This window comes from Haplochromis burtoni, unplaced genomic scaffold, assembly GCF_018398535.1.
Source record: "Haplochromis burtoni strain Fernald_Lab_line unplaced genomic scaffold, NCSU_Asbu1 Contig_769, whole genome shotgun sequence".
In the NCBI taxonomy this organism is placed as follows: Eukaryota; Metazoa; Chordata; class Actinopteri; order Cichliformes; family Cichlidae; genus Haplochromis; species Haplochromis burtoni.
The window spans coordinates 113,205-140,083 of record NW_024583130.1 but is presented as its reverse complement, the minus strand read 5'-3'; the positions used below and the strand labels follow the sequence as shown (position 1 = coordinate 140,083).

Below are 26,879 nucleotides of genomic sequence, written 5' to 3'. Positions count from 1 at the left end.
GTTTTAAAAAACCATGTTCATGTTCAATATATGAATATATGGGAATAATTAACAAAACCAAATGGCCTGTATTTATATAGCGCTCTACTAGTCCCTAAGGACCCCAAAGCGCTTTACATATCCAGTCATCCACCCATTCACACACACATTCACACACTGGTGATGGCAAGCTACATTGTAGCCACAGCCACCCTGGGGCGCACTGACAGAGGTGAGGCTGCCGGACACTGGCGCCACCAGCCCTCTGACCACCACCAGTAGGCAACGGGTGAAGTAACCAAAGGTAATATTTATCTGTCTAGGGATTAAATATTTATGTTAAGGCCTGTTATTACCCACACTACGCCTCACTTATATTTCGTTTATTTTACAGTCCTTTAAGCGTATTCTTTCTCTAAATATTAATATTTAATTGTCTGAAAAACAAACAAACACCAAACAACCATTCAGAGACACGTGTTTGGACATGCTACCCCCTCCTGCATGACTAAATTACACTTTTTAATCACCTGAAGTGGTCTCGCGTGATAAAACGTTGTCTTATATGAACAGTATCCATCACCAAACTCTTTTTTTTTTTCATGGCTCGTTACCGCTTGAGTGAGAATGTCGACAGTTGTCTTCTTAAAGGGACAGTGCGACACTTCGTCTTGTTTGCAGCTGCGCAGAGGACGCCTGTCGCTTTAAAAAGCGTGACAGTTCATAGATGCAAAAGTGGGCTATGTGAGTTTTTGCTGTGTCGGGGGCTGTAGCGTTCTCATACCGCTGTCGACCTTTGGATCTCGACCCTCGGGGACAGTAGGCAGATCCGCCGTCCTCACTGACAATTGGCTGTGCTCCTCTTCTCTTGAGAACTACTGATTCCTATTACGCTTCAGCTCGAGACCAAAACACAGAAGAGATGTGGCGCGAGTGTGCGCGATGCTGCCAAAGTCCCCGGTCCTTAGCGCAGGCCCTTATCGCAATGTTTGAAGATTAACGAGGTTATCCGTGTCCTCTAGACCACCAGAGATACAGCAGCTGTTCCCAGCAGGCCACGAAGCCACCCTAGCAGCCGGACAGCGTGTCGAGTCGGACTGACAGGAAGGAAGGAAGTAACCGCTGTATCTGCACGGGACAAGCAGAGCCTGGTAGCATGACTGAAAAACGAATGTCGCGGTGGTATTTCGGTGGGCTGGCATCATGTGGAGCCGCCTGCTGCACGCATCCTCTGGATCTCCTTAAGGTGAGCGGCGTAAGGGGCACAGTAACCTTCCGCCGCGTGTGCAGGCCTTGACACATGGGTACAGCTGTTCCCAGAGGCAGTACTGGGGAACATGACAGATTAGTTATTCGCGGATAGCTCATCACAGAGTGGTTTTCAGATATCATTCTGTGCTTTCAAAAGCTGCACACCTTCAGCCTTTATTAAAGACAGACAGACTTCGAGGTACCATGGTCGAAGACAGATGTGTTAAACATCCGGTCTGGGAGCCCGAACTGGGCCGTCGGATTGCTTGCCCCATCGAACGAGTCTTTAAAGTGTGAAACCTGCAGTGAAGGCATCGATTACCCCAATGTTTCATTTAAATGTACTGCTAACCCTTCGGTGGAGATGTTGGGCTTAATTACAGGAGTAAAAATGGGATGAAAATTAAAGTATTACAATATTTAAAAAGCTTGATTAAAATAAAATAAAAACGTACTATTGATTAGCTACAAAAACTACATGTGAAGATTTTTGTTCCTGTCATCTGTAAACTTTAAGCATTGTGCAGTGACAGTAGTCTCATTAAATGTGGAAAACTGAAATATATTTTGGAAATTGTATTTATCTCAAGCTGCTAATTGTTTTGTAAATGGATAAATTATACTTTTTGTTTTTATGACAAATTTTAGAAGAGTGGCGTTATTGTTCAGGCCCACTCATGATACATATATGACTTATGAATTAAGATAAGTTGGGACTAGACTTCCAGTCTAGGATATACAGGTCTAATTAGCAAAACATGTTGATTACTTGAGTAAAATTATAAAAAAGTGGTGTTACGACAGGGTGGCATTAAGTCCAGGGGATACCCCCGCCTCTCGCTTTATGGTAGCTGAGTTAGGCTCCAGCTGCCCCAAGTGTGAAATGGATAAGTGGAAGAGAATGTATGTTCGGATATCAATAGATTAAGTGCAATTTAAATCACACTGAGAAATAAAAAAAAACAACTTTTGCCACATACTCTCCTTGGTGGAGAATGCAGATCTGTGAGTGTTTGCAGGGACATGCTTGTTCACTCTTGTTGATTTCGTCACATTGCTGCATGGAGAAGTAAATTTGTACATCTCTAACAGATTACTCAAATTCTTTCTTATGTTACTCCCTTTTGATTGCACAGAAAAAAGCAGCATGTGAGCCTAATAAGGCCAACTGGTCCTCAGGAAGTCCTGTGGTGTGTAATTACGTAGTTAAGGCTTGCAATTACCCCACTGCAAAAAATGCCCTGAAGTGCTCTATGTGTGTTAGCTTGTGAACTGGTCGGAGATGTTTTTGAAGTGTAGCTTCATTTTCGTAGTTGGCACACAAATTATGGGAAAGATTAAAATACAAGTTTATGGCAGAGGAAAAATCAAGGCACCTTTCATGACAGTGATGAACCTTTGACCTCTAAAAGTATTATTTAAAACATAAATTATAGATGCTTCTGTTCAGTTCAGTTCAATTGTATTTATATAGTGCTAAACCAAAACAAAAGTTGCCTCAAGGACTAGTTTTCAGGAAATGATAAAAAAGTAGTCAGCATTTGCCCCCCATGGGGTTTTTGTTAGTAACCTGATTTTAGTTAGTTTAAGGTGATTTTGAGATTTATTACTGACAAGCTATTCTTGCCTAACATGATAGTCTACATTAGTGAACTACAAAGTGATTTCACTGTGAGACAATAGAGTGACTGTGCAAGTTTTTATTGTGTTGTATACAGTACTGTGGTTATTTACATAAACTGAGGGCAAGTAATTGCAGCTTATTTCCTTGTTGTGGAAATGAAAGGGTGTGTTCTGAAAGCTAATGGTGATGCTGTTTTGCTCCATTGTTATTCTTTGTGTCAGAGTGAATTGGATCCCATGTGGGAGAATTGTTTGTTTACTTAACAAAAGTGAATTTCACGGAATCTGTTTACTTTTGATATACGGTTGAAGTGAGTCGCATTCCATGTTTGCTTGTCACTGCTTGTCTTGCTATCTTTTAGCAAAAAAAAACAGATTTAAAGTATTCAGTCTGTTGTTCAGAGCATTGAGCGGTGTTCCACTGCAGCCTAAATATGTCATCTTTACGCCTCGGTAATAACCTTCATTCCCCCACGAGTTAAATACCATAATAACAACTTTATAGGTTTTGTAGGGAGCTGTCATTGGATAAAGAAAAGAAAGGATACGCTTATAATTAGAGCATATCATACACAAAAGAACTGGGGGTTTATTCTGTAGTTTGTAACCCAACATTAAGGCAGTTTGCGACTTTGCAACTTACAAAGCCAACCCATACCAACAAACCACATTTCCATAAACGTTAACAGCAGGACATCTGCATTTAGGAATGACGTGTATCACCAAACCCACGTCAAATAAGAAAACTGCCTGGTCATGCCCTATCAGCATACTTTTTTTTTGTATGTGTGTTAATCAGGAGATCTATTACACCATCAGATAAACTGTTTTTTGTTTTCTGAACCTGTACTGGAGAGTTGCTAAACAAGATTTTTCTGACCTCACCTAAAAAGACAATAATTTAGCCAGACTCTTATCACCTCATCCTGGTGTAATATTTCAACACGATGAGTGTGCACAAGTGTTTCTTGGCTTGTGAATGCGTGTTGGTTCACTGATAGCTTAAGTATAGTAACCACTGAGGACAAAGCACGTACAGCAGTGTTGGCATAAACAAGGAACAGAATGGAAAAGTTCCTCAAGTGCAGCCATGCTTAAAATAATAAAAATAAGATTCCAGAAACATGCAAAATGTTGTCGAGTCCAGTTTAACTCAGCTTAAGTCGGGGTAGTGATTGTGCAGTTAACACCCCAATACTACACCGTATTACCAAAAGTTTTCACTTACAAGTCATTGAATTCAGGTGTTCCAATCACTTCCATGGTCACAGGTGTATAAAATCAAGCACCTAGTCAGGCAAACTGCTTCTACAAATGGTTGTGAAAGAATGGGTTGCTCTCAGGAGCTCAGGGACTTCCAGGGTGATACAGTGATAAGCTGCCACCTGTGGAACAAGTCCAGTCAAAAAAAAAAAAAAAATTCATGTTCAACTTTTAGTGGTATTGTAAGAAAGTGGAAGCTATTTGGAATTGCACGAACTCAGGCCACAAAGTGGTAGCTCACGTAAAATCACAGAGCCAGATCATCGGCCCTTTAGTTCCAGTGAAAGAAATTGTTAATGCTTCACCATAAAGAGACAATTTTGAGAATTTCATGCTCCCAACTTTGTGGGAGAGTTTAGAACAGCAAGACATGACTGCGCACCAGTGCACAAAGCAAGGTCCACAAAGACATGGATGAGAGAGTTTGGGGTGGAAGAACTTGGCTGTCTTGCAGAGAGTCCTAAGCCCAACCCAACAGAATTCAGTACAGACTGTCAGTAGTTCTCCATGTCACTGCTGATACTTTGAAAAGCTGTGATAAACGAGATACCGAGAGCTCCAAAGTAAAACTAGGAAATGAATATTAAATTTCCCATTTGAATTGAACTGTGCTTAAAAACAGTCTGTCAGTGTAAACCAGCAGGATGGTGATTAAACAAAAAAGAAACTCAAAGAATCATAACTATTTATACATCTATTTTACTGCAGTAGACACTGACAACAGTTTCATTTGAAGGCTCAGTGACCTTCATGGTGTAATCTTGGTAATAACATAGGATTAAAGCCACATTTTGGACCATTGACCTTCTCTGATAAGAAAAATAAAACAAGTATATCTTGGTAACACATTTGGAAAACTTCTTTATAATTGCCTAAATTGCACGTATTATCATGACTTATCCTCCTCTTACGACTGTCTCATCAGAGCTTGGTGAGTGTTTTAGAGCTTTACTAATACCAGAGAATTCAGATTATACAGAGTCACCCCTTGTGGTACAAGTTGTTCTGTAAAACTAAAAGTTCGTGAGGTTGCTGTATCAGCCACAATAAACACACATTATATCAGTTTCTTCATTATTTGCTGTGTATTTACTGTGTGACCTTCATGACTGTCTGTCCAGGTACACTTACAGACGCAGCAGGAGGTAAAGAAGAGGATGATTGGAATGGCTGTTCATGTGGTGAAGAACGACGGAGTCCTGGCTCTATACAGTGGTCTATCTGCTTCACTATGTAGACAGGTATGGGTGCCTGTGTGCATACCATAGGATTCTGTGTGTTTGTGTGTGTTGTTTTCTTCATTGGTTGTTTCTCTCACTAAAACAGAGTGAGACATTTACTTTAAGCATGTAATTTGGTACCTGTAGCACATGCATAGTACTGAGATTAAAAATGTTACTATTTGAACTTACTACACTGTAGTGCTGAATATTATGTGAAGTTAACTGTGGTTGATGAATAAAATAACTGGTTTATTGCAGCAGGATATGATCAAATACGTCACTGGTGAATTGCAAGTCTATAAATGTTGCAGAGGTGTGACCGCGGTGAGAACGAAGAGTTGTCAATAAAGGGTTGTTCAAGTTTGATCCTGTCAGACCGTAAATGAACTAAACTCTCCTCTCAACCACCCTGTAATTAAAGGCGCACGCACCTAAGCCATACCAAATACACCCAAATGTTTAAATGAATTAGTAATTATGAAGTTCAAGACAATTTTGAAAATGTTTTATGTAAGTAAAATAAACTATAATATCTGTATCCATTACAAATAAAGAGAAATATTTCAAATATTTTTGTTTTAACTTTAATTATTATGGATAGAGGCTCATAAAAATCAGAAATCCAAATTATCTCAAATTATTAGCGTATTTTATTTAGAGTTTGTGTAAATTTAAACAGTAGTAGTACTGTGCACTCTATCACATTCAGCCACAGTCATGGGAAACCTGCTGACTTGACAGTTGTCCAGTTGACAAAGGTGACAAAGCCTGGCTGCAGAATGCTGTGTCGATGCATTGATCAATAGAAAGTTGACTAGAAGGGGAAAGTGTGGTATCAAAACGTCAACAAGCAGTCTGAATGACCACAACCGTGAGAGGATTGCCAGGAAAAGTAATTTCAGGAACTTGGAAAAGCTTCAGAAGGAGTGGACTGAGTCTGGTGTCAATGCATCAAGGGCCACCACGGACAAACATCTTCAGGAATGGAGCTACAGTTCATCCTGAACCAGAGACAGTGTCAAAAACATCTTACTTGGGATAAAGAAAAAAGAGCTGGACTTTGGTTTAACGGTCCAAAATACTCTTTACAGATGAAAGTGATTTTCATTTTATTTCCTTGTTTTATGTCAAGGTCATACAGTCTGGAGAAAGTGCAGAGGGACAGAATCTAAAGTGTTTGAAGTCCAGTGTGTAGTTTCTGCAGTCTGTGGTGGTTTGGGGTGCCATGTCATCTGCTGGTGTTGCTCGTGGTTTTATCAGCAGAAGGACTTTAGAGGACTTCATGCTTCCTTCTGCTGCCAAACTTCATGGAGATGTCAATATCATTTTCCCACAGGTCTTAGCACCTCTCTGTACTGTCAAAACTCTTAAATGGTGGTCTGACCATGTGATTACTGATTGACTCGCCTGATATCAGTCCTATGTGAATCCTGAAAATGAAAAAAACAAAACAAACTAAAGGTTTGAAATATTTTACTTGGGACATAATAAATGAAGAATATATGAAAGTTCACTAATGTAAAGGCTGCTTTTAAAACTGCTTTGCTTTAGGTAGGTCTGTCTGTCCGTCCGTCCGTCCGTACTAGTCAATTTACAAAAGAAAACAGAAAAGAAAAAGGGGGAAAAGAACCAGAATACAAAATTTTCAATAATTAAATAAAGAATTCTTTCTCTTCTTGTCTTTTTCTTTCTTTTCTTTCTCTTGTCAGATGTCATATTCCCTCACCAGATTTGCCATCTATGAAACAGTGAGGGACATGATGGGCAGCACGAACCAGGGCCCCATGCCTTTTTACCAGAAGGTCCTGCTGGGAGCCTTTGGAGGTTGGAACATGTATTAGGAGAAAAGCTTTTATTGTTTGAAATCACTGAGAAACAGAAGAAAACTGCTTTTACAGTTTGGGTCAGTGGTCAGTTACCTAAGGACCCAACTGTTTATAAGTTTAATGGAGTTAAAACACACACACACACAAATATTTTGTTACTTTTTTTCTATAACTCGGGCTTTCACAAACACGCATTCCAACAAGGTTTCTCTGCCAACAGGTTTCACTGGTGGGTTTGTTGGGACCCCTGCAGACATGGTGAATGTCAGGTAACATACACTTACAGTTCTGTATCCAAATTACTGCAATCACTAGTTATTGAAATCAGAATATATGAAATGTGCTTGTCCCTAGGATGCAGAATGACATGAAACTACCACCAGAACTGAGGAGAAAGTGAGTGTTGTAATTCATAGTCTAAAAAGTTCAGCTTGAATGTTTTTTTTATTAATTTAATGCTTTTTCTTTTCTTTTCCTCCAGCTACAAACATGCCATTGATGGACTTTTTAGAGTCTTCAGAGAAGGTAAATACCAAATAGGATATACTATAGCTCCATGTTTAGCTCTCACAGGTATCACGTGTGACTTCTGATTTCTATCCTGTCATGCAGAGGGCATCAGGAAACTCTTTTCAGGAGCCTCCATGGCCTCCAGCAGAGGAGCAATGGTTACTGTGGGACAGGCAAGTTACGGTAGTACAAATGTGCTCGCAGGCTACAATTTCTTATCAGGAAACATTGTCTGTATTTTTTTTTAACAATACCAATTTTAACAATTATCACAATGTCTGAAAATGTTAGAGACCTTAATAGTTCTCGGGTCAATGATGGGCGATTTGCATTTATTTTATTTTTTATTTTAATATTGTTGGGTTATTGATGTGATATTCTTATTTCCTGATAGAGGACATTATTTGTATTTAAAATCATTCAGTCAATTCGTGATCTGAAGAGTCTATTATGTAAAATTCAGTTTAAATGTATTTTCACTGCATTTAATTAATATTCTTTCACAGTCAAGGGACTAAAAAAACAGTTAAGATTGGTGCTTAATTGATCAAATTTTTTAAATGAATTATTCAGACATGACTTAAATTGTTGGAATAATCAAAATCGGTAACTATGAAAAGTTTGATAGTTGTTTAGATACTTGAAATAATTTTGTCCAGCAATTTGCATGCATTCTAATGTCAGAGTAGCACAACCATAGACATTTCTGAATGATTTTAATTAAAAGTAACAAGGTAAAAAGGATATTTCATCATACAGTGGACCCCATTTGTTCTTTTCTGGCTGAAAAGGTTTGTAACTCTCACTTAAATAACATTCAAAAAGCAATGTAGCGCTGTTCTAACTGCTCACGTCGAATTATTCTAAAAGTGTAATCAGAAAAATGTAAACTGTAAGTCACAAAATGAGTATAAAGTACATTTTATGTTCGAGACAGATCATTGAAGGTCTGCAGCAGCAAAGCATCAAGCAGCATTTCTGTTGTATAGAGTGTAAGAAGAAAGCAAGAATATTTTGACAACATGCTGTGCTTGTTACATTGCATTCTCCAAGCATGACTGATCGCTGTGTAACTGTTACAGCCAGCTGTCTTAATATTTTTACTCAACACTCCCACCTGTTGACATCGTCTTTTTTTCCCTGTACTACCACTAGGAGGAGCCAAACTCAAAATGTACATTTTTGACTGTATTTTGGACTTGTTTGTTTGTTTTTTGTAAAACTAAATTCTAGGATGTCACTATCTTTTGGGCAAACAGTGTTTTAAATAATCCAAATTGCAGCCAACTATTTAATTCGAAAGTTGTAGGAAATTCAGAAAGGGCACATTATTTCTTTTTACACTAACACTCATTTTCTTCCTCTTATTTTCTTCTTCTGTAGTTGGCATGTTATGACCAAGCCAAGCAGCTGGTGTTAGGAACAGGCATGATGGGAGATAACATATTCACACACTTTCTTTCCAGCTTCATTGCGGTAAGTATCTGGTTTTATTTTAGTCTAATTCAGTTGGTATAAAGTCTTGAGAGCTTTAATAAGTAAGTGGACTTTTTAGGTTTTGTCAGTTTTTAAAACTGAACGAGCCTTTATCTTAAGATGCAAAATGTCTTCATCCAAGAAGTGAAGTGTCTTCACCAAGTTAGAGTTCAGTGGCTTCCTTTTCCAAGCTCTCAAGACTACCACGATCTTGATAACTGATCACACAGACATTTTGCACTTACATTTTTGTTGATTGATCTTTGCCCATATGAACTACATCTACATCATTTGCAGGGAGGCTGTGCTACATTCCTGTGTCAGCCTCTAGACGTACTGAAGACGAGGCTGATGAATTCAAAAGGAGAGTACACAGTGAGTGGATCATTCATTATCACTTTTTAATTTCTCATACTTTCATCCCTCAATCCTGGTATTTGCTGGTATTCAGTTTTAATTAATGTCTCTGTCTTCAGGGGGTGATGCATTGCTTACGAGAAACAGCCAAACTCGGTCCACTCGCATTTTACAAGGTAAAATACACAAAAAACAAAATACATTTAAAACCTAAATGTATCACTTCAGTTATTTTACTCTCTTTTAAAACAAACATTTTAGAGGTGGTTGTATGACCTGAAATAAACTTTATCAACCGCAGAAATGTCTACGTTTTAAATTTTTCAGAAATCCCTCAGTCAGAACATGGCATATTATTTAATCTTATTTTTTGGGGGGGATACTTCCCACGTACCACTAGAGGGAGCCCATGTACAACCGGTGGTACGCATGCCACAGTTTGGGAACCACTGACCTACAGCAGCTGAGGTTAACAATGGCTGCTACCAGAGGATATAGAGACATGACAGACTTTCAGGTTTCTACTTGCTGTACTTCCGTGCATTTCATCATTTCAGGGCCTTGTATTGATTATGTTGCTGAGATCTGGTGGATGCGGGGGCAGATAATCTTTTACAGTACTGCTTATTCTTGTTGTTGCTGGAGATAATTGTTGATGATGTTGGCATTGTGCATAAACACAAACCGCAACATTTTTATGTATTAGTTTATTCAACAGGGCAGCAAAGATGAATAAAGATTGCTGCAAATGACTGAGATCACCAAGAAGCTATTTTTCATCTACAGCCTCATCTGTACCTGTGACCTCCATGAAATTAAAATAAGAAAAAAGAAATACCCTTACAAAAATAATAAATAAAATATTAAAAGCATTGTTTAGTTTATTGCCTAATCTCATGTAGGAGCTCTAATTGAATAGATTTGTTAGAGGAAACTTGCAAATAGTAATCTCTTGGTAACTTTTGTTTACAGGGACTTGTTCCTGCAGGAATCCGCTTGATTCCCCACACAGTGCTCACCTTCATCTTCCTTGAGCAGCTCAAGAAACACTTTGGCATTCGTATCATCTCCTGATTGCCCTCTGACCAGCCGCTCTTAAGCCATCCTTACTGCCTATTACTACACCCACAGTCACTCTGCTGTTCATCAAAGGAAAGAAGGGAAGGAAGGAAGACACACACAGTTTGTTATGGCTTGTGTATGCTTTCCCTCTCCTTTAGCTCTACCTCTACATTACAGCTAGTAGTTAAATTGTTTTTTTTATTTGGAGCACCAACTTCCAGCAAGGAGCTAATCCTCTTCTGATTATCCATAAATGCTAATGATATGATATTAGTTAGAAATGATTTAATCAAAAAGGTCTGTAATGGGTTATTAGAATGACAGATAATAAAATTAATGGATATCCATGATCATTTTAGCTACAGATGGGTACGTGATTGTAATAATTGAATTAATAATTGTTGCTTAAATAAGTCCTTTTCTAACCGTTGATTGTTATCATATTATACCAAGACATGTTTAGGATTTATAGAATTGTAAAATCTACTTATGAAGCTTAAAAACAAACCCAGCACGGCCTTGTCCTCAGTGTGACTCTGATAGACAGTAACAGTAAATACCAAAGCCATTACTGAAGCATGACTAAACAAGCTGTTACGTAATTCCATGATAACCATTCCAACCAACGTTAACCATGTGGGCTGTACTCTTGGTACTGATTTATTTGTTATCTTCCTTGTTGATTAATTTATATTTTAGAACTGGAAATCGACTTTTTGCAAGTTAAAGTTACATTATCGTTTACCAGATATTTTGTATTTTACTTGGTTCCTCTGTTAGCATTTCACTCTCAGATCAAGAGAAGATAAGGACCAGTCTTGCTAATGCTGCATTTTCTAAGTGAGAAGGAAATTAGTGGAGAAAGTGTGAACCAGAGGAGGAGGCTGTTAAAATCCTAATGAAGATAGAGGCTGTTTTGTGCAGAAGCCCTCGTGGCAAATTGAGGGCTTTGCACATTATCTAAAGTCTTAACTCTCCTGTATTTGACTAATTGGAATTTCTTTTGCCAGAGTAATCTTTCTTAATTTGTTATTTTACAGGGGGGGGGAGTGTTTTGCAGTACTAATTTTGGCCACTAGAGGTATCTCTATTCCATGTTATAAATAAAACTAAAGGCCCTCATGTTAATTTCAGCATTTAGTATAAACATGAGGCACTTACATTGTGTGTTGGCACATTTCTAACATTACATTTATGAATTTCCTTTGGATAGAAATGCATCATAGCTCGTTAGGGGTTTGTTGGGTTTAACTTGAAGTAAAATGGGTCCAAATCACCACCTTTTCTTATCTGATACAGTCATCAGTGTTACTGTTCTTTGCACTCATTCTTACATAAGAGTTTATATTCCATTCAAAACACAGGGACAACCTCTTGACCAAAAATCATACTGTACAAACACATTGTGAATTTGGGGCAGATTAAAAAAAAAAAAAAAACAACAACCCAAAAACCCCAAAACAGTTTTACCTTCTAACACAGTCTGTTTTCTTTCATCTGTTCTCCCATATGAATAATATTAAATATAGAATATCATTTTTTTTTCTTTTTCCTGCCTGTTCTTAAGTCATAAATCAATACATTCTCATTCACAGGTGTCAGATAAAGCACTACTGCTAGTGCTGCAGAGATACCCATAAAGTGTCCTTTTGGCATCTGTCCCTTGATGCACTGGCTGAGGCGATATTAGGTGCTGAGACATAATGGGTCCTCTTTTAAAGGGCAACAAAATACGCTTTCTGAGGTTAGAGGGGATGTGAAAGAAGTCACGAGTTTGTCACCCAGGAGACTGCAGTTCGTGCCACATTTCAGAGCTCGGTGTCTTCCACTTCCTTCTTCACATTTCAAAAGAAAATACATTTCTAAGCTTTTGCTTTTTTTCTAAATGCTATCACCCACTGGTTACATCTAACCATCAAAAACTACTTGCTATGGAGTGATCACACTTTTTACAAGATGACCCTTCACATCATTAACACTCTACATTCAAGAATAAAACTTACCACGTACATTCAGATGTGAAAGGAGTAGTTTGTTCATCCTTATGTGACAAGCTGGGAACGACAGCCACCAACTAATGCCATAATCAGTGTGTCAGTACATCAATGCCAACGGACACTTTGTGCGTATTGTGTAAAATGACTGCATTTGAAGCCTTGGGAAGGAGAATGAGTTGCTTTAACACAGGAGTGACAAAAAAGAAATAGACCACCCTTTTAAAAAATCACTGGATTTTTTCTTTATTTCTGTCTGACTGACTTCTCAGAGCTTCTGTAGTAAATTTTTCAATAACCACTTGATATCTTACAATTCTTTTTAAATCTATAAAGATGCCTGTGAAGAACTGCTGTAGCATTCTTTAATCCTAGTGTTTTCTCTAATTAGATGCATGTCAGAGTTTGTCTCAGGATGCTTCTCTGTTTTATGAGATGACCCTTGAAATCATTATGATTGACCTGCTGCTTAGAAACACATGCTGTATGTTAAAGCATGTTCTAAAAGTAAAGTTCTGGTTAGCAACGTTAATGTCTTATCCCAGTTACTGTTCTGTGACAACTTTCACTTCGGTTCAGAGAATTGATGCATCTGAAGTGCTGTTCCTGCTCTGTTAACAGAACTTGTAAAGTCATGTTGCCTTAAAGTGTCTGTCCTGCAGAGGGCAGCATAGAAACGTGTGAAGCATCATCCAAGTGTGCATCCAAGTAACCCTGCATCTTCATCCTAGGATGAACTGTGAAAAAATGAAACTGGAGGATCAGTGTGATGAGTTCTGATTTAGATTTTAACAAATGTTTTTTAGAATTAAAGTACTAATTTAAAATTGGTGTTTTGTATTTATTACATTATAGTAAAGTTTTATTTTGGAACAAAATTAAGGTGCTGTTAATCATGCCGTATTTTTTGTGATGATTATTTTTGACATTTAATAAATTAGCTGCAGACCCACTGGGCTATATTAAATCTATGTCATAAAACAAACAGGGTATTCTTTGTGTTGATGCTTTTTCTTGTGCCATAGGCTCACACTGTGAAATAACAGTGGCTGTGATTGTGAAATAACTTCATCTTCAGGGATTTGTCCTCATTAGAACAAGGACATAGTTTAATGCCTCTCAACACCCCCACCCCGAGGCTTTAGATCACTACTTCCTTTGCACAATTATGTGGTTAAGTTATTATATTCGGACATTAATCATTAACGAACGAATTAATCTAGGTGCCCTTTACATTAATAATACCATCCTTCACAGTAGTGATTATGATCTTTAACCTCTGCGTTCTCCCTGCTCACGTACATATTCAAGAGTGTTACTTTTCCACAGCTATGTAAGCCACCTGTGTGTACAGTGGTGACAAAAATCCTTATTTATTTTCAGGAGGCCCATCACTTCATTAGCTCTCAGTCAATAAACACTGTTCCTCACAAATGTATTTGTTCAAAAAAAAGATTCAACATTTTGACTAAAGTACATTTTGTACAGGGCATTCAGTACTTCCAGCATCACCCAGGGATTCGAGGTTTGTTCTGTGTCCAACTGTTGTCATATTATTTATTTTTCTCTTTGGGGAACAGCAGATACTTATGATAAATGAGTCTTTCTAAACAGTCACTTTATATTTTTTTAGCAATTCACTCATTTGTATTCTGTATTTCTGGCTTTTCATTCATGTCCAATTTATTATACTGTTGTGTTATGTACCTTCTAGGAACATTTCCCCAATTGGAGGACATAAAGTACAGCATCTATTTTTCTAGCAACAATGAAACTTGATGGAAGCTACACAGGGCGAGAGGCAGGGTACACCGTGAACAGGTCGTCAACCTGACACGGGACTAACAGAGAAACAGGCTGACATTTACACTCACATTCACAACTACGGGCATTTTAGAACCACCAATTAACCCAAATCTCAGTAACTGCATGTCTTTGCACTGTGGGAGGAAGAGGAAGCCGGAGTACATAGATGGAGCATATAAAATGAAAATTAAAAAAGGATCTAAAATGGATCCTTGAGGGTCGCCACAGTTAATGGAAGCTGAGGATGATGAGCAGTTTCCTATTTGGACAATAAAGGTTCTATCTTTAAGCTAAGTTGGAAATCGGTGTCGAGCGTAACCATCAACAGTACAAGAGTCAGAATCAACAGTGCACAGATAGATTCATTCAGCTAGGAGGGTTGGTTTTCTGGAATTTAAGTGGAGCTATGTTGTTGATTATAATGGAGCAAGACATGTTAAAGAGAGTCATGAGATACTGCCTGATTGTGTAAGAGGCATCCATGCTAGATTTTTGAAGGCACTACAGAAACTTAAGAGTAAAAGCAGCTGGAATAATGAAACAAGAAAGGGATTGTGGCTGGAATGTGGCACGAAGCGTAGACTCACATGCAATAGCCAGAGATACAGATATCAACAGTTTCAAAGTTAACAGAAATGCCAATAAAACAAGATCTGCTGTGTGGCTCTGCTGATAGATGGGACAGATCTACTAAACATACTGTGAACCACAGTATTAGCAAATATTAAAATCCACTAAAATTAAAAGACTGAGTGAGAAATCATCCAAGATAAATGCTCTGAAAGCTCTTGAATAAAGTAACTATTCCCTTTCATTTCCACAAAAGAAAATAAGCTAAGGATAAAAGACTGATTTAGAGTCTGTGACAGTAAACACATCACTTTTTTAAAAATGAAAATTTGAAGAACAGTTTTGAATTTTGTTTTCATAAGATTTCAATTCACTTTGGACCAGTAAGTAAAATTATTCATATGCAAAAGACTTTGAAAGAGGTGACAAAGCTACAGAGGATTGTCACTAATTTAAGAGCTGCAGAAACTTAGTGAACAGCAGTTTTCAACAAACACATTAAATACATTCCATTCAACCATAGGCAGTATGAAAAAAGATGGACATAGCTTCTGGGACTGAAAAATGAAGCCAATGCAGGACTGCCTTAAACTTGCATTCTTTCTAATGGCCTGGAGAGGTTGACTCCTCTGGTTCAAATAGAGGTCAGTCTATATAGAATCTTTTGCTGTATGACCTCAGTAAATACATTCCTGATATGATTTCATAATTTGAAATTTTATTGAATACGCCGTAGAAGTCATTTTAATTTTGTTGTGTCCAACATTAGAGTAAACAAAAGAGGATAAAATAGGGGATGTTTTTGAGCAGGCCTACCTTGTGACTGAGAAGTTTCCTCCATATCATTATGAAGCACCCGCTGGTTTTCTCCATGAGATTAAAAAGCAAAGCTTGAGTCTTAACGAGACTTCACTAACAAACGAGGGCAACACACATAGCAAAATTTTACCTTTAGCTAATACAAAGTTAAATGCAACTGTCAAAGGAATAAAAATCCAGTGCTGCTTTTATTTACTCGCCTCTGTTTATCACGTGCATCACCTGATTTCATTCAGCAGTGATTTGGCTTATGGACCGTTATGATAGAACTCTGAGGAAGGATGAGACAACAATTACCCACTTTGCTGACCACTATGTTGCTTTAAAGGCCAGCTGCGGTTCAGTTTAATCTCAGCATGGTCAAGAGCTCAGTGAAAAGTGATTGCGGGTTCTGGGCTGAGTCTAGATGGAGGAACAGCAGGAAATGATATTAACTCAAAGGTCACGGTGAAACTCTGGCGACAGTGAAAGCGATCTAAGAATGAAAGTTTTTCTTCCATGTTACTTGGCACTCGGTAACTCATCTGGTAACACAGTCCACACCACAAATATTCATCCCTCAACCTTTGTGGCTCTACAGGGTTAGCGGTTCAGTAAAAATAGATTGTAAAATGATGGTTATCTACTGATTGTTATAAATTTAATCATGTTTTCTGACTAGATCACTTGATGATATTGCTTGTCTTCATCCTTAAATTAACCTCTTTGGTTACACTGGGCTTATATTTGCAACCATTACTGATGATATCATGCACTGAGTTTTGTTGCATTTGGTTCAGTCTGAGCACACAGAAGTCTCCTGCACCACTGCATTCGTGTTTCTTCCACCGGCACTGAAATCATCAATAAATGTCAGCGTACTGGTTCCACCAGCAAACCATACACACTCAGTAACAGAAACACCACCATATTTGACAGATGAGGTGTTGCTTCGGGTCATGAGTTGATCCTTTTTTCTTACTCTTTCTTCTTTCTGTCATTTTGATAGAGATTTAAAATTTTGGTTCAATCCACAGGACTTTGTTCCACAACTCTGCTGCTTTCTCTCTGGTTTTTGTTATTTTCAACACCTTGGCCTTCATGTAACCTTTCATTCATCTGCATTGCACTAATGATTTTTTTTCTTTTTCCCTCAGTGTCATTCACAAGGAAACATGAATGGTTACATTCAGCATCAGGTACAGATACAAGTCTTTAATGCCCAAGTTTCTAATTGCCTTATTGAAAGATAACAAAACAAATAAGCAGAAACAAGAGGCAGTAACTATAGATTAATAATTACAGGTCACAGCTAAATAAATGGCAGTAAGGAATATGTCCCTCCTGATAACTTTCATCCTCACAAGTCCTTTCACTAACACACTGTGACCCTCCCCATAGTTATGTAATAACTTTAATTCCCATCGCAATCAAGAAAGTTCATTTAAGTCAGCAAAGACTACTCGTATGAACAAGAAATCCATAAACCAGTGATGCCAACTGTAAAATAACACTGAGATAATAATGAACCTTTTTTTCCCTCAGTCACAGTCAGTGATGTGTTGCTTTAAGATGTTCTGATTAGACATACCAACATCAGGATTAGCGTTCAGTAAGTCCAGTCTGTTTAGCTGTAGATACAGTGGATTTGTCTTTTTGTGAGCACATCCACAAAAGGCTTTTTAGATTTTGTTACTAAAGAGAAAGGCAAGCCAAAAACCAATGGTGAAAAGCAGATTAAAGTTGTCTTCAAAGCACAGTGCTGTTCTGCTTACAGTAAGAATTGTGTTCATTTTATTTTTCTTGTTAATTTTTTTCTTACTCTGTTTTATTTATTCTTCCATTTCAGGTTTGAAATTATAATGAATTACGCAAAGCATAACTTTATTGCTTTATTTCTGAAGTTCAGTGGTTTAGCACAGCTCCAAATGTCTACCATTTTTAATGGCCGTTTGCCATTTGAAAATATATCCACTCAGTTCACATTATTTAAGTTGCAAGGCCATAACATCTTCACCACAAACCCTCTGTAGGAGTACCTGATCAATAGATTGGATGACAGATGTTTCAGTTCTTTGGTCATATTTCCTTTTACATTAGCAAGATGGAATGAGGTGCTTTGCACATACGAGCCGTCAGGCTCTAACAACATTCATCTCAAGACTTCTGCCACTGGCCGTTGGATACAATGAGGTCCTTGCAGCTCAGCAGCAGCTAAGATCACACACCAATTAAAATAGATAGCACACGCTATTGCGTTAGTAATATTTTTAGAGAAGGAAACAGCACTACCCCAAGAGCTTCCTACACTTTAAACTGCACGCTAAAACTCATGCTCTCCAGTCCAGGAGATAGCATGTATTAGCTGTAACATCAGTAAGTAAAAGGTCTTACATTACTTCAGCTCTATTTTAATGCCATGTAAAGTACTTCATCATATAGTAAAAAGAAATAATATTAAATCATTAGAAATACAGAATATTCCTGTGAAGAACACAAATCTTGGATGACACGTACTTAAAACCTCTCTGTGATTGAAAATGATGCTACTGACCTTGGTGAAGGCAGATGGCCAAACACTCATTCTTTAAGGTTCATTTAGTATGTTATGTATCACATGAGGTTAAATGTACATAGTTGATCATGCAGGTTGACAGTTTTTTGAATGATGAATGTGACCTTCTCCTGGCTTTTAGCAGTTTACTAGGTTTATTTTGCTGTCTGGTTAACTTTCTCTCTCTGTCCTATAACTTGGTTTTAAGCAGTTGTAGCAGACACCTGCTTTTAAATGAAAAGCTCAAAAAACACAGTATGCAATATCTACGCTGCTAAACAGAATTTAAGCACTGAATAGATAGTTCCCCAGGTCTTATTAGACATCAACTGAGCTAAAAGAGAAATAACATTCAGTAACACAACTTAGTGTATAATCATCAGGTATATCTATGCAGCTATTCATTTGTTTGGATCCAGATGATTTTTTTACCTAGCTATCCAGCTCCACGGGTTCATCTGGAAAATGACATCTTTCATGGTTCTGCCTGAATTGAAAAAACATGATCATGCTGCACAGAGTCGCTCTCCACCACACCTCCTCTGTAATGTTGACCCAGACTCACTCTGCATTCCTGCCACAGATCAAAAACAGCGTCAAGGGTTTCAAGACAAATTGTCTGAGTTTGGTGTTACTATTCGTCTTCTCTTACGTGACACATTTAACTCTGACTGTGTGTGTGCATAAGGAGGAACTGGTGGTGAATCATATTGACGGTGGTGGGGGTGAGTGAGAGCCTCAGGAAGGATTAGAGGGATTGTGAGAAAAGACAAAAAGGGAATCCATCTCTTGTGGGTGTGCTATATATGTGCATGTCTGCTGGTTGTTTAAAAGAATACTGAGGATTCATCGATGCATATTTCTGACTATGCTATTAGAATTAAAGGTAGCTGAAACAATTTGTATCTGTCAAAAGTCAATCGTTAACTTTTTGATTTTGGATCTGTGCTTTGCTTCTTCCACAGCACATTTCCTTTATCTCTACATTTCCTACTCAGAGTTCAGGATTTTACTTTCATGTAGCCAGTGTGGCTGTAAAGTGAGCTGTGGTAAAGGAAATGTGGGCTTGCGGAATATCATAACATTCTAGGGCATTAATTCAATAAACCGGATTCCTCATTCATGCAGAAAAATATGCACAGGCAAGAAAAGAGAGCACAGACAATTTCCATATATGCATATGATGAGTTTGTTTGGGTTATATTCATCACAAGCAAATTTAATTGGAACTCCATAGTAATAATAATACCTTTAGCAACTCAATTAGTTTTTAATGTATTTCAAGAAACTTCCAGGAGAGCTGGAAGTTGGGCTCAACTTTCAGGAGGGTTGAAGCCCAAAAAAAATTAGTTGCAGGACTTTAAAAACATGAAATCAAGCAGCCATCTTGGTGGGAAATATGGTTCATTGATGCCTTGGAAGTTTGAAACAAAATTGAATAGAATCACTTAAAATGAAAATGCAAAAGATATATGGAGCATTTTATATGCTTATATTGGCTTTAACACTTTGATATATTTCATCAGTATAATTTCTTTGATAAACCACTTACGCTTACACACCAAATACAAAAGGAAAATGTGCTATAACCTCAAAGTGCCTTAAAATAATTTAATGCAGGTTTTACCACATACATCTTTTCATCTTCAAGTAAGTATTGATTACTTGCAGAGGTGAAAATAGAGCATAATAAAGTGTTAACACAAAGATGCTAGAGAGTCACTGCATCAACTGCAGTAGCTACAGACATTACAAATGGGGCAAAGCGTAGAAGGGCAGAATACAACTTAAAGTCATGTGCCAAACACAAGAAAATAACTGTGCCAGTCACAAGATCCTCACTGCCTACGACTGAAGGAAAGTTTTATCAACACCTCAAAATACAGCAAAAAAGAAAACCAGCTGACTCGACACCTCTGGCTGTCCCAGTTTATGTTAATTGATGTGGTACTGTATGACATTAAAGTCATGAAGACCCAAAGTCTTTCTTTTCTTTTCTTTTTTAAATTTGACATTAGGTGCTCATAAAAAGCACAAACCCATAATCCATAACAGCAATCCCATAATGAGGATGTGTTTTAGTAGGATGCTATTAGATAAGCTGTAATATATCACAGACATTATTAATTTATATCTTCTTTATCTTTTCAGAAGAAAATGTTTTCATTGCTACAAACACATAGACTTAAGGGGCAGCATGATGGTCTGGTAGGTAGTGTAACTGCCTTACAGTAAGACGAACCTGGGTTCAACTCCACCATCTTCCTTGGCTTTTCTGTGTGGAGTTGGTGTTTGTGTGGGTTCTCTCGAGGTGCTCTGGCTTCCTCCCACAGTCCAAAGACAAGCAGTTAGTGTGGTTAATCTGTGATTTTAAATTGACCATAGGTGTGAAATTAAGTATGAATGATTGTCAGTTTCTCTGTGTTGAGCCCTGTGACAGCCTGGAGACCTCTTCAGGGTGTACCCTGCCTCTTACCTAAGGCAGCTGGGTTAGGTGGCCTTTAGAAAAGAAAATGGATGGATGGATGGATGAACAGCAACATGGTGGTGCAGTGGTTAGGACTGTTGCCTCACAGCAAAAAAGCCCAGGGTTGAGTGGAGCCTTTCTGTGTGGACATGTTCTCCCCGTGTGTGTCTAAATTGGAGAAGAAGATTGAAATTATTATTTTCCCCCAAGCTAATTAAAAAAAAAAAAGGAAAAAGATAATCAGGTAGGGAAATGGGGAAACCTTGGTCAAGTGCTAATCAATGAAGAAAGTCCAGAGGCTTCACTGAGTTAGAATTGTGGTGAGATGTTAGTCTTGAATGGACAGTTTAGTTTAGCCAAGACCTGAGTTACTGAAGTATGTTGATGAGAGCTTGCAATAAAGTTAATCACTTTAGAATTTTAAGATAGCTTAAAGAACTACATCCAACAATAACGTAATCAAAAAATACCAGCAGCTTAATTTTTGCATAAGCACAGTCTCTCCTTGTTAAAACATGCATGTCTTTTGCAGACTGTTCAATGAGATGACTTTCATTTCAACCTGCTTGTGATAGCTGCACTTACAGCCACACAGTGGTAATACCCACCATGTTAGTGTAGAGGCTTATAAGTAACATTGCATTCACATTTCTTTCTTTAAATATAGGAATTTATTTACAGGACAATAAATAACTGGTTTTGGTTTAGTTAATTCATATATCCACATAACGCTGCATTCTGAAATAAGTGCGCACATTTTAGTTTACACTGTTATGTATGATTAATCTTTTGTTTTCTGAGTTACCTTAGTTGCAGCTGTTCCAGTCCCTTGATTAAGGAGCCAAGAGGTGGAAAAGGGGCGGAGCGAGCTTTAAAGGAAGACTACAAATTGGTTCACGCCATAACTCAGGACCATGGGGGGGAATTGGAGTTCATTATGTTTGGTTTAGTTAGGTTTTGTGTGTTTTACCCCTTCTCCTGTTTTTGTGGGCTGATCAGCCACTATTTAAGTTTCCCCTTTGTCTCATTAAGTTAGGTCAGTTTGTTTGAGTTATCAGTTGTGTTGTCAACTTTGAGTAGAGTTTTGTTAGTTTGACCTCTTTTATGGGCCCAAGATTTTGATTCTTTTTGCATGAGTTAACCAATTATGTTTTTTGGGTTAAATAAAAAATCATTTTTTGGACTTTAACCTGTGCCTAAGTTTCCTTCACTGCTCGGTCCATCACACTGCTTTGTAGCTTTTATTTGAAAACCAATGCCCAGTCAAACAGCAGTCTCATGCTCCATCACTATTCCATAACAGCCCACCGGTCATATACTGATGCAGTATAGCCTGATGTGAGCAGGATAATAGTTACAAGTGAGTTTGGAGTAAAGTGGTCTTCATTTTCTGCAAAGGCCCAAACTTTTAAGGTCTCTCCAATAAAAAATATATTTTCCACACTTTTTAAGTATTGCAATTAAATTGCAATTAAATTTTCTGTCATCCTTAATCCAAGCGCTTTCAGAGTTTTTCAGCGCCTTGTGGTCCTAACACTGGTTTGGAAGCCAATTAGTTACTAATAGTCAAGTGGAAATTTGACTTTTCCGCACCACATACATGGAGAATGGATCATCTAAGTGACCTCAAATAGTGGTTTCCATGAATTGGTTAAACTTTTGAAACTCATAATATTTGTCTAGTAACTGAATAAGGAAGGGGGGGGGGGGGGGGGGGGGGAGTTATCCTTTTGTTATGTTCTCTCTTATAACTTAACTGGTAAAGTAACAACACCGTTTTGGTTGTTAGTAACTTACTTTAATAACCATGTTGTGGGAACGCACAGGCATATCAATGCGCACATGCACCACACTTGGTGTTCTCTACTTTACACAGAAAGTAGTACCACAAAACTATAAACTGATTTTATTAAATACATAACACCTTTTTTTGTGGAAAAAATGTATGAGACAAATTTTGATTCAAAACAGAGCATGTCTGGAAGGGGGGGGGGGGCAGAGAGGGACCGATGTCATAAATAAATGATTCTTTGTTCATTGATTAAACTGCTCTCAGCTGACTGGAAACTAGATGTTTCTGGGAAATATTTTTTACACGTTAATCATTCAGCTTCCAACTCTCTGTGAACCTAAACATTCAATTCAATTTCACAGCTTGAATAACAGTTTTTTTTATTATTCGTATTGCAAAAAATAAAACGTAAAACACTGCTGCTAGTATTCGTCCTTGCCCAGCATACGTTTGAGAATCGTGCTTTAAGATGAAGCTTTAGCAGCTCAAGGTCAGAGGCAACACTTACTGATTTGCACCACCTACAATACGAGGAAAGAGGAGGCAGACTGAGGAAGGTAGAGGAGAAAGACAATAATATCTAACATGAAATAAGAGGCTAACTCAGAAAAAAAAATATTCAGACATATCTGACAGATTTATGAAGCTTTTTTGTGACTTTCATGCAAAGGCTGTGGCAGCTGACGGCAGGCTTCTCAGCTCAAGGTCCTGCCATGTGATTTAAAAAATAAGCCTCATCGCTCAAACCCATTCCAGAATGATGAATCGTGATGTGACTGGGCTGGATTTCATTCCTCAGCTCTTATCATGGTTAATTAATTACCACGAGGAATTAAAGTGACAATCATCAGAAAACAAACGATTTTAATGGCATAATGTGGAAAAGAAAATTCGGGGAGTAGATTAAACTGGCAGATAGTCAGACATTTTTAAAATCTCTGTGTTTAAACCACTCATTTGGAAGAAGAAATGCGCTTCAGTGCACTGTAAATGCTTTTGTATGCACAACAACATTTCGGTTCGATATGTCTTCCTTCTGACGTACTTATTACTCTGCCAGGCAATGTTTTCGCTGCTGTTTGTCTGTTTCTCTTGAAAATTGATTGGTAGCGCTCAAGCCTTCTACAGCAGACCCCTCGCTGGTCAGCTAAGTTTTGGCACATTTTACTTCTTACTGCTTCATTCTCTGTACCATATTGCTTCATTCATTACTCCAGTCTATCCGTGCCTCATGGCCCATTCATTTCCCCCCTGAATCATCGTGTTATCAGTTTAAAATTCACATGGCGGCTCTCTCCTGACCAGCATCACCGATGCCAACGTACAGCACTCACCTCCTCTCTTTACTTTCTGTTTATCACTGTCTGTAAAAAAAAATAAAGGCTGCAAATGTTCAAGAGAAATGAGCAAAATTTAATGCTAATTTGTCATTTTTATGAGCATCATCTGTGACAGAAATGTCAGCAGTTGAAACTGTATGTCCTTTTTGACACAGAAGAGGCAAATTTTCTTTTAAAATGAACTGAACTTCCATTTAACCATATTTTCATTTTCCTGATGGTTGAGGACCCTGTGTTACTGCAGGCGTATAGCCAGTTTACAGAGCTGAAATTGAAGAGACGGGATAATAAACATGGTTTCCAGTATCATTTCCCTCATGAATCTTGTTGCTTTATCAGCATGTGGGTTTTCTACATGACCCCCACTTTCATGCTTCAGCGGTCTCAGTCGCCTACAAGCATGTTATCTAACTTGTTTCTGTATTACCACATGGTGAAATTGTTTTTTGAAACAGCTTATTTAAAAAACTTCTGTATGATATAAAATATGAAAACTGATATTGTGTCATTACCTATTCTCTACACTGCCAAACCAAAACTGCCTCATGGACATTCAGGAAGGCAGAGAAGTCAAAGGAATAGCTGCAGACATACTGTCTGTAATAAAATAATAAGAAAACATGTTCATTATTATATTAGGCTCTGGAATACCTAAATAGATTACTTTTGTTTGCTATAGTTATCAATGATGAGCTCAATATCATGAACAAAGTCTTTGAAGTCTTGTTTTATCGTACACAAAAAAAAAAAAAAACCCATGTAACGTCTTCTGTGTAAAGAAACAAAGGTCAAAAAGAGAAACGAAAACCTTGCTCATATCAGACGTGCCATTGTTTGCCACAGAACCAAGCAGGACAGCGCTGTCCTTTGATGCCACGTAAAAGTAAATGCTTAATTCAAAATGCAAACTGACATTTAATATTTCTTACATATAAACTTCTGTCAGAATTCTAATGTAGTGCAGATGTTTAGGTTGTTGTCTAAGGTCATTTACTCTTTCATATATCATGCAACAAAACACAAATCAAATGTCATTTTGGTTGCTTTTGATATTTGACTTTTTTCCACTCTTTTTTACTTCCTCAAGCTGTGATCAACTCCTGGGAGTAGAAAAGTCTGAGCAGTTTCTCAGCTGCTCTTATGAATGCATTGTTCTTAATAGAGAAATCAGATGAGCTGTCAGAAATCTTTTGAATTCACACCCCTAATTTCTTAATATCCTATTCCTGCTGGCACCCATTGGAAAGGGCTTCCTGTGGTATTCTATATACCATATACTTGCTATTTTCTTTTTCTTTTCTTTTTTGTTGATGGGTAAATTATGCTTTGTCCCATTCAAAGTATTTCTGTGCAGGTATTTCTGAGTTGAGTTGCCTACAAACATCTAGGATTAGAGGGAGGTAGTATACCTCACACAAACACACTTTAAAACAATAAAACTCGGTTATTTTCTGACCAGTATGCCTATGAAAATGACTTCCTCATTTTACAGTGTATTTTTTATTGCAATGTTGCATGTAACCATGTTTTTAATTGCATCCATGGCTAAGAGTGGACAAGATTTACTTACTTATTTATTTATTTATCAGCTAAATGCTGCCTCTTACTGACGTTTTCTGTTTTTTGTTTCCCTTTTAAGATACTGGGGGCGGAATCGTGATGGATTCCTTACTGCCAGCAAACCACTGGAGCTTCAATGTTACCAAACATTAAAAAGTGCACACAACGAATCTCTTAAGATGTGCTGACTTTGGAGTAATTTATTCGTGTTACCTCTTGAGTCTGCTGGATAGTTTTATTTTATTTTATTTATTTATTTATTTATTTATTTATTTATTTATTTATTTATTTATTTATTTATTTATTTATGTATTGCATTTATTTAATGATGTCTATTTTCACTTCTTCCCACCCACTCCCCACTCCAATCACTGTGTGTCACTGGTAACCATCAAGTGATTACTTATTTAGTATTTTATTTTTATTATATATATTCCAGATGGAAAACTCTGCTGTGATCGCCTCTTCAGGGCCAACACTTGAGTTAGAAAGGAAAAACATTCAATCACATTCAGTTAAAAGTACCGGTGGGAACGGACCTACATAAAGCTAACCATGTTTAGGAATAAGCCTCCCGGAAGTTAAGCGAATTTCGTTTCATAATAAATCAAATCATGCCAAATTAACTTTTGTATACGGATTTACGAGGGAAAGGTGTAAAATTTATAGCCTAAATAAAATATCCATCATACAGTTGTACTAAGAAAGTATCTGCAATCGAAGCGAATACCAGTTTTACAGGTATCACAACATGTTGCGACATTTGGAAAAAGAAAAATGAGGAAAAATGTATGTGTTGAAATAAATGTATGACACGTTATATCGTCGGCTTTACCTAGACCCAGGCTGAGCGTGGGTGTCACTGGGTTTTATATTTCTGACCTTTTTTTCTTTTTCTTTTTTTTGAGAACAGCACGATGGCACGGTGTAGTTACCAATGCTGCCTCATAACAAGCAGTGGGTTCAAATCCACTGTTCGGTGAAGGCTTTCTGTACGCATTTTGCATGTTCTCCATTTATCTGCGTGACTTTCTCTGGGTTCTCCAGCAACTGGTGATTCTGAATTATCCATAGTTGTGAATATTTTGTGTCTCTCTGTGTTAGCCCTGCACAGACTGGCCTATAGTAGCTGGGATAGGCTACGTTCCCACCGACCATGAACTGAATAACTGGTAAGAAATGGATTGATGGACAGTTATTTCCTGGTTTTGTCCAGTCATTTTATTTGTTATACCTGTTATTTTTTTCCTAATTGTTTTTTCTAACTTTACTTGAACAATATTTTATAATATTTTATAATATATATAATATATTTTGCATTTTTATTCATTTTATCATATCTATCTATCTATCTATCTATCTATCTATCTATCTATCTATCTATCTATCTATCTATCTATCTATCTATCTATCTATCTATCTATCTAT

General features: G+C 37.6%; 1 protein-coding gene across 1 annotated transcript; it reads left to right on the top strand.

Annotated features, from left to right (window-relative positions):
- Positions 1–576: 576 nt before the first annotated feature.
- Positions 577–13,549, top strand: slc25a10b (solute carrier family 25 member 10b). Its single transcript, XM_005950326.3, has 11 exons — positions 577–1,225; positions 5,238–5,357; positions 7,049–7,163; positions 7,386–7,434; positions 7,520–7,561; positions 7,647–7,690; positions 7,778–7,848; positions 9,059–9,151; positions 9,449–9,526; positions 9,628–9,684; positions 10,481–13,549. Exons 1-11 carry the CDS (start codon positions 1,136–1,138, stop codon positions 10,580–10,582), a joined length of 861 nt encoding a protein of 286 aa, XP_005950388.1. The 5' UTR covers positions 577–1,135; the 3' UTR covers positions 10,583–13,549.
- The last annotated feature ends 13,330 nt before the right edge of the window (positions 13,550–26,879 follow it).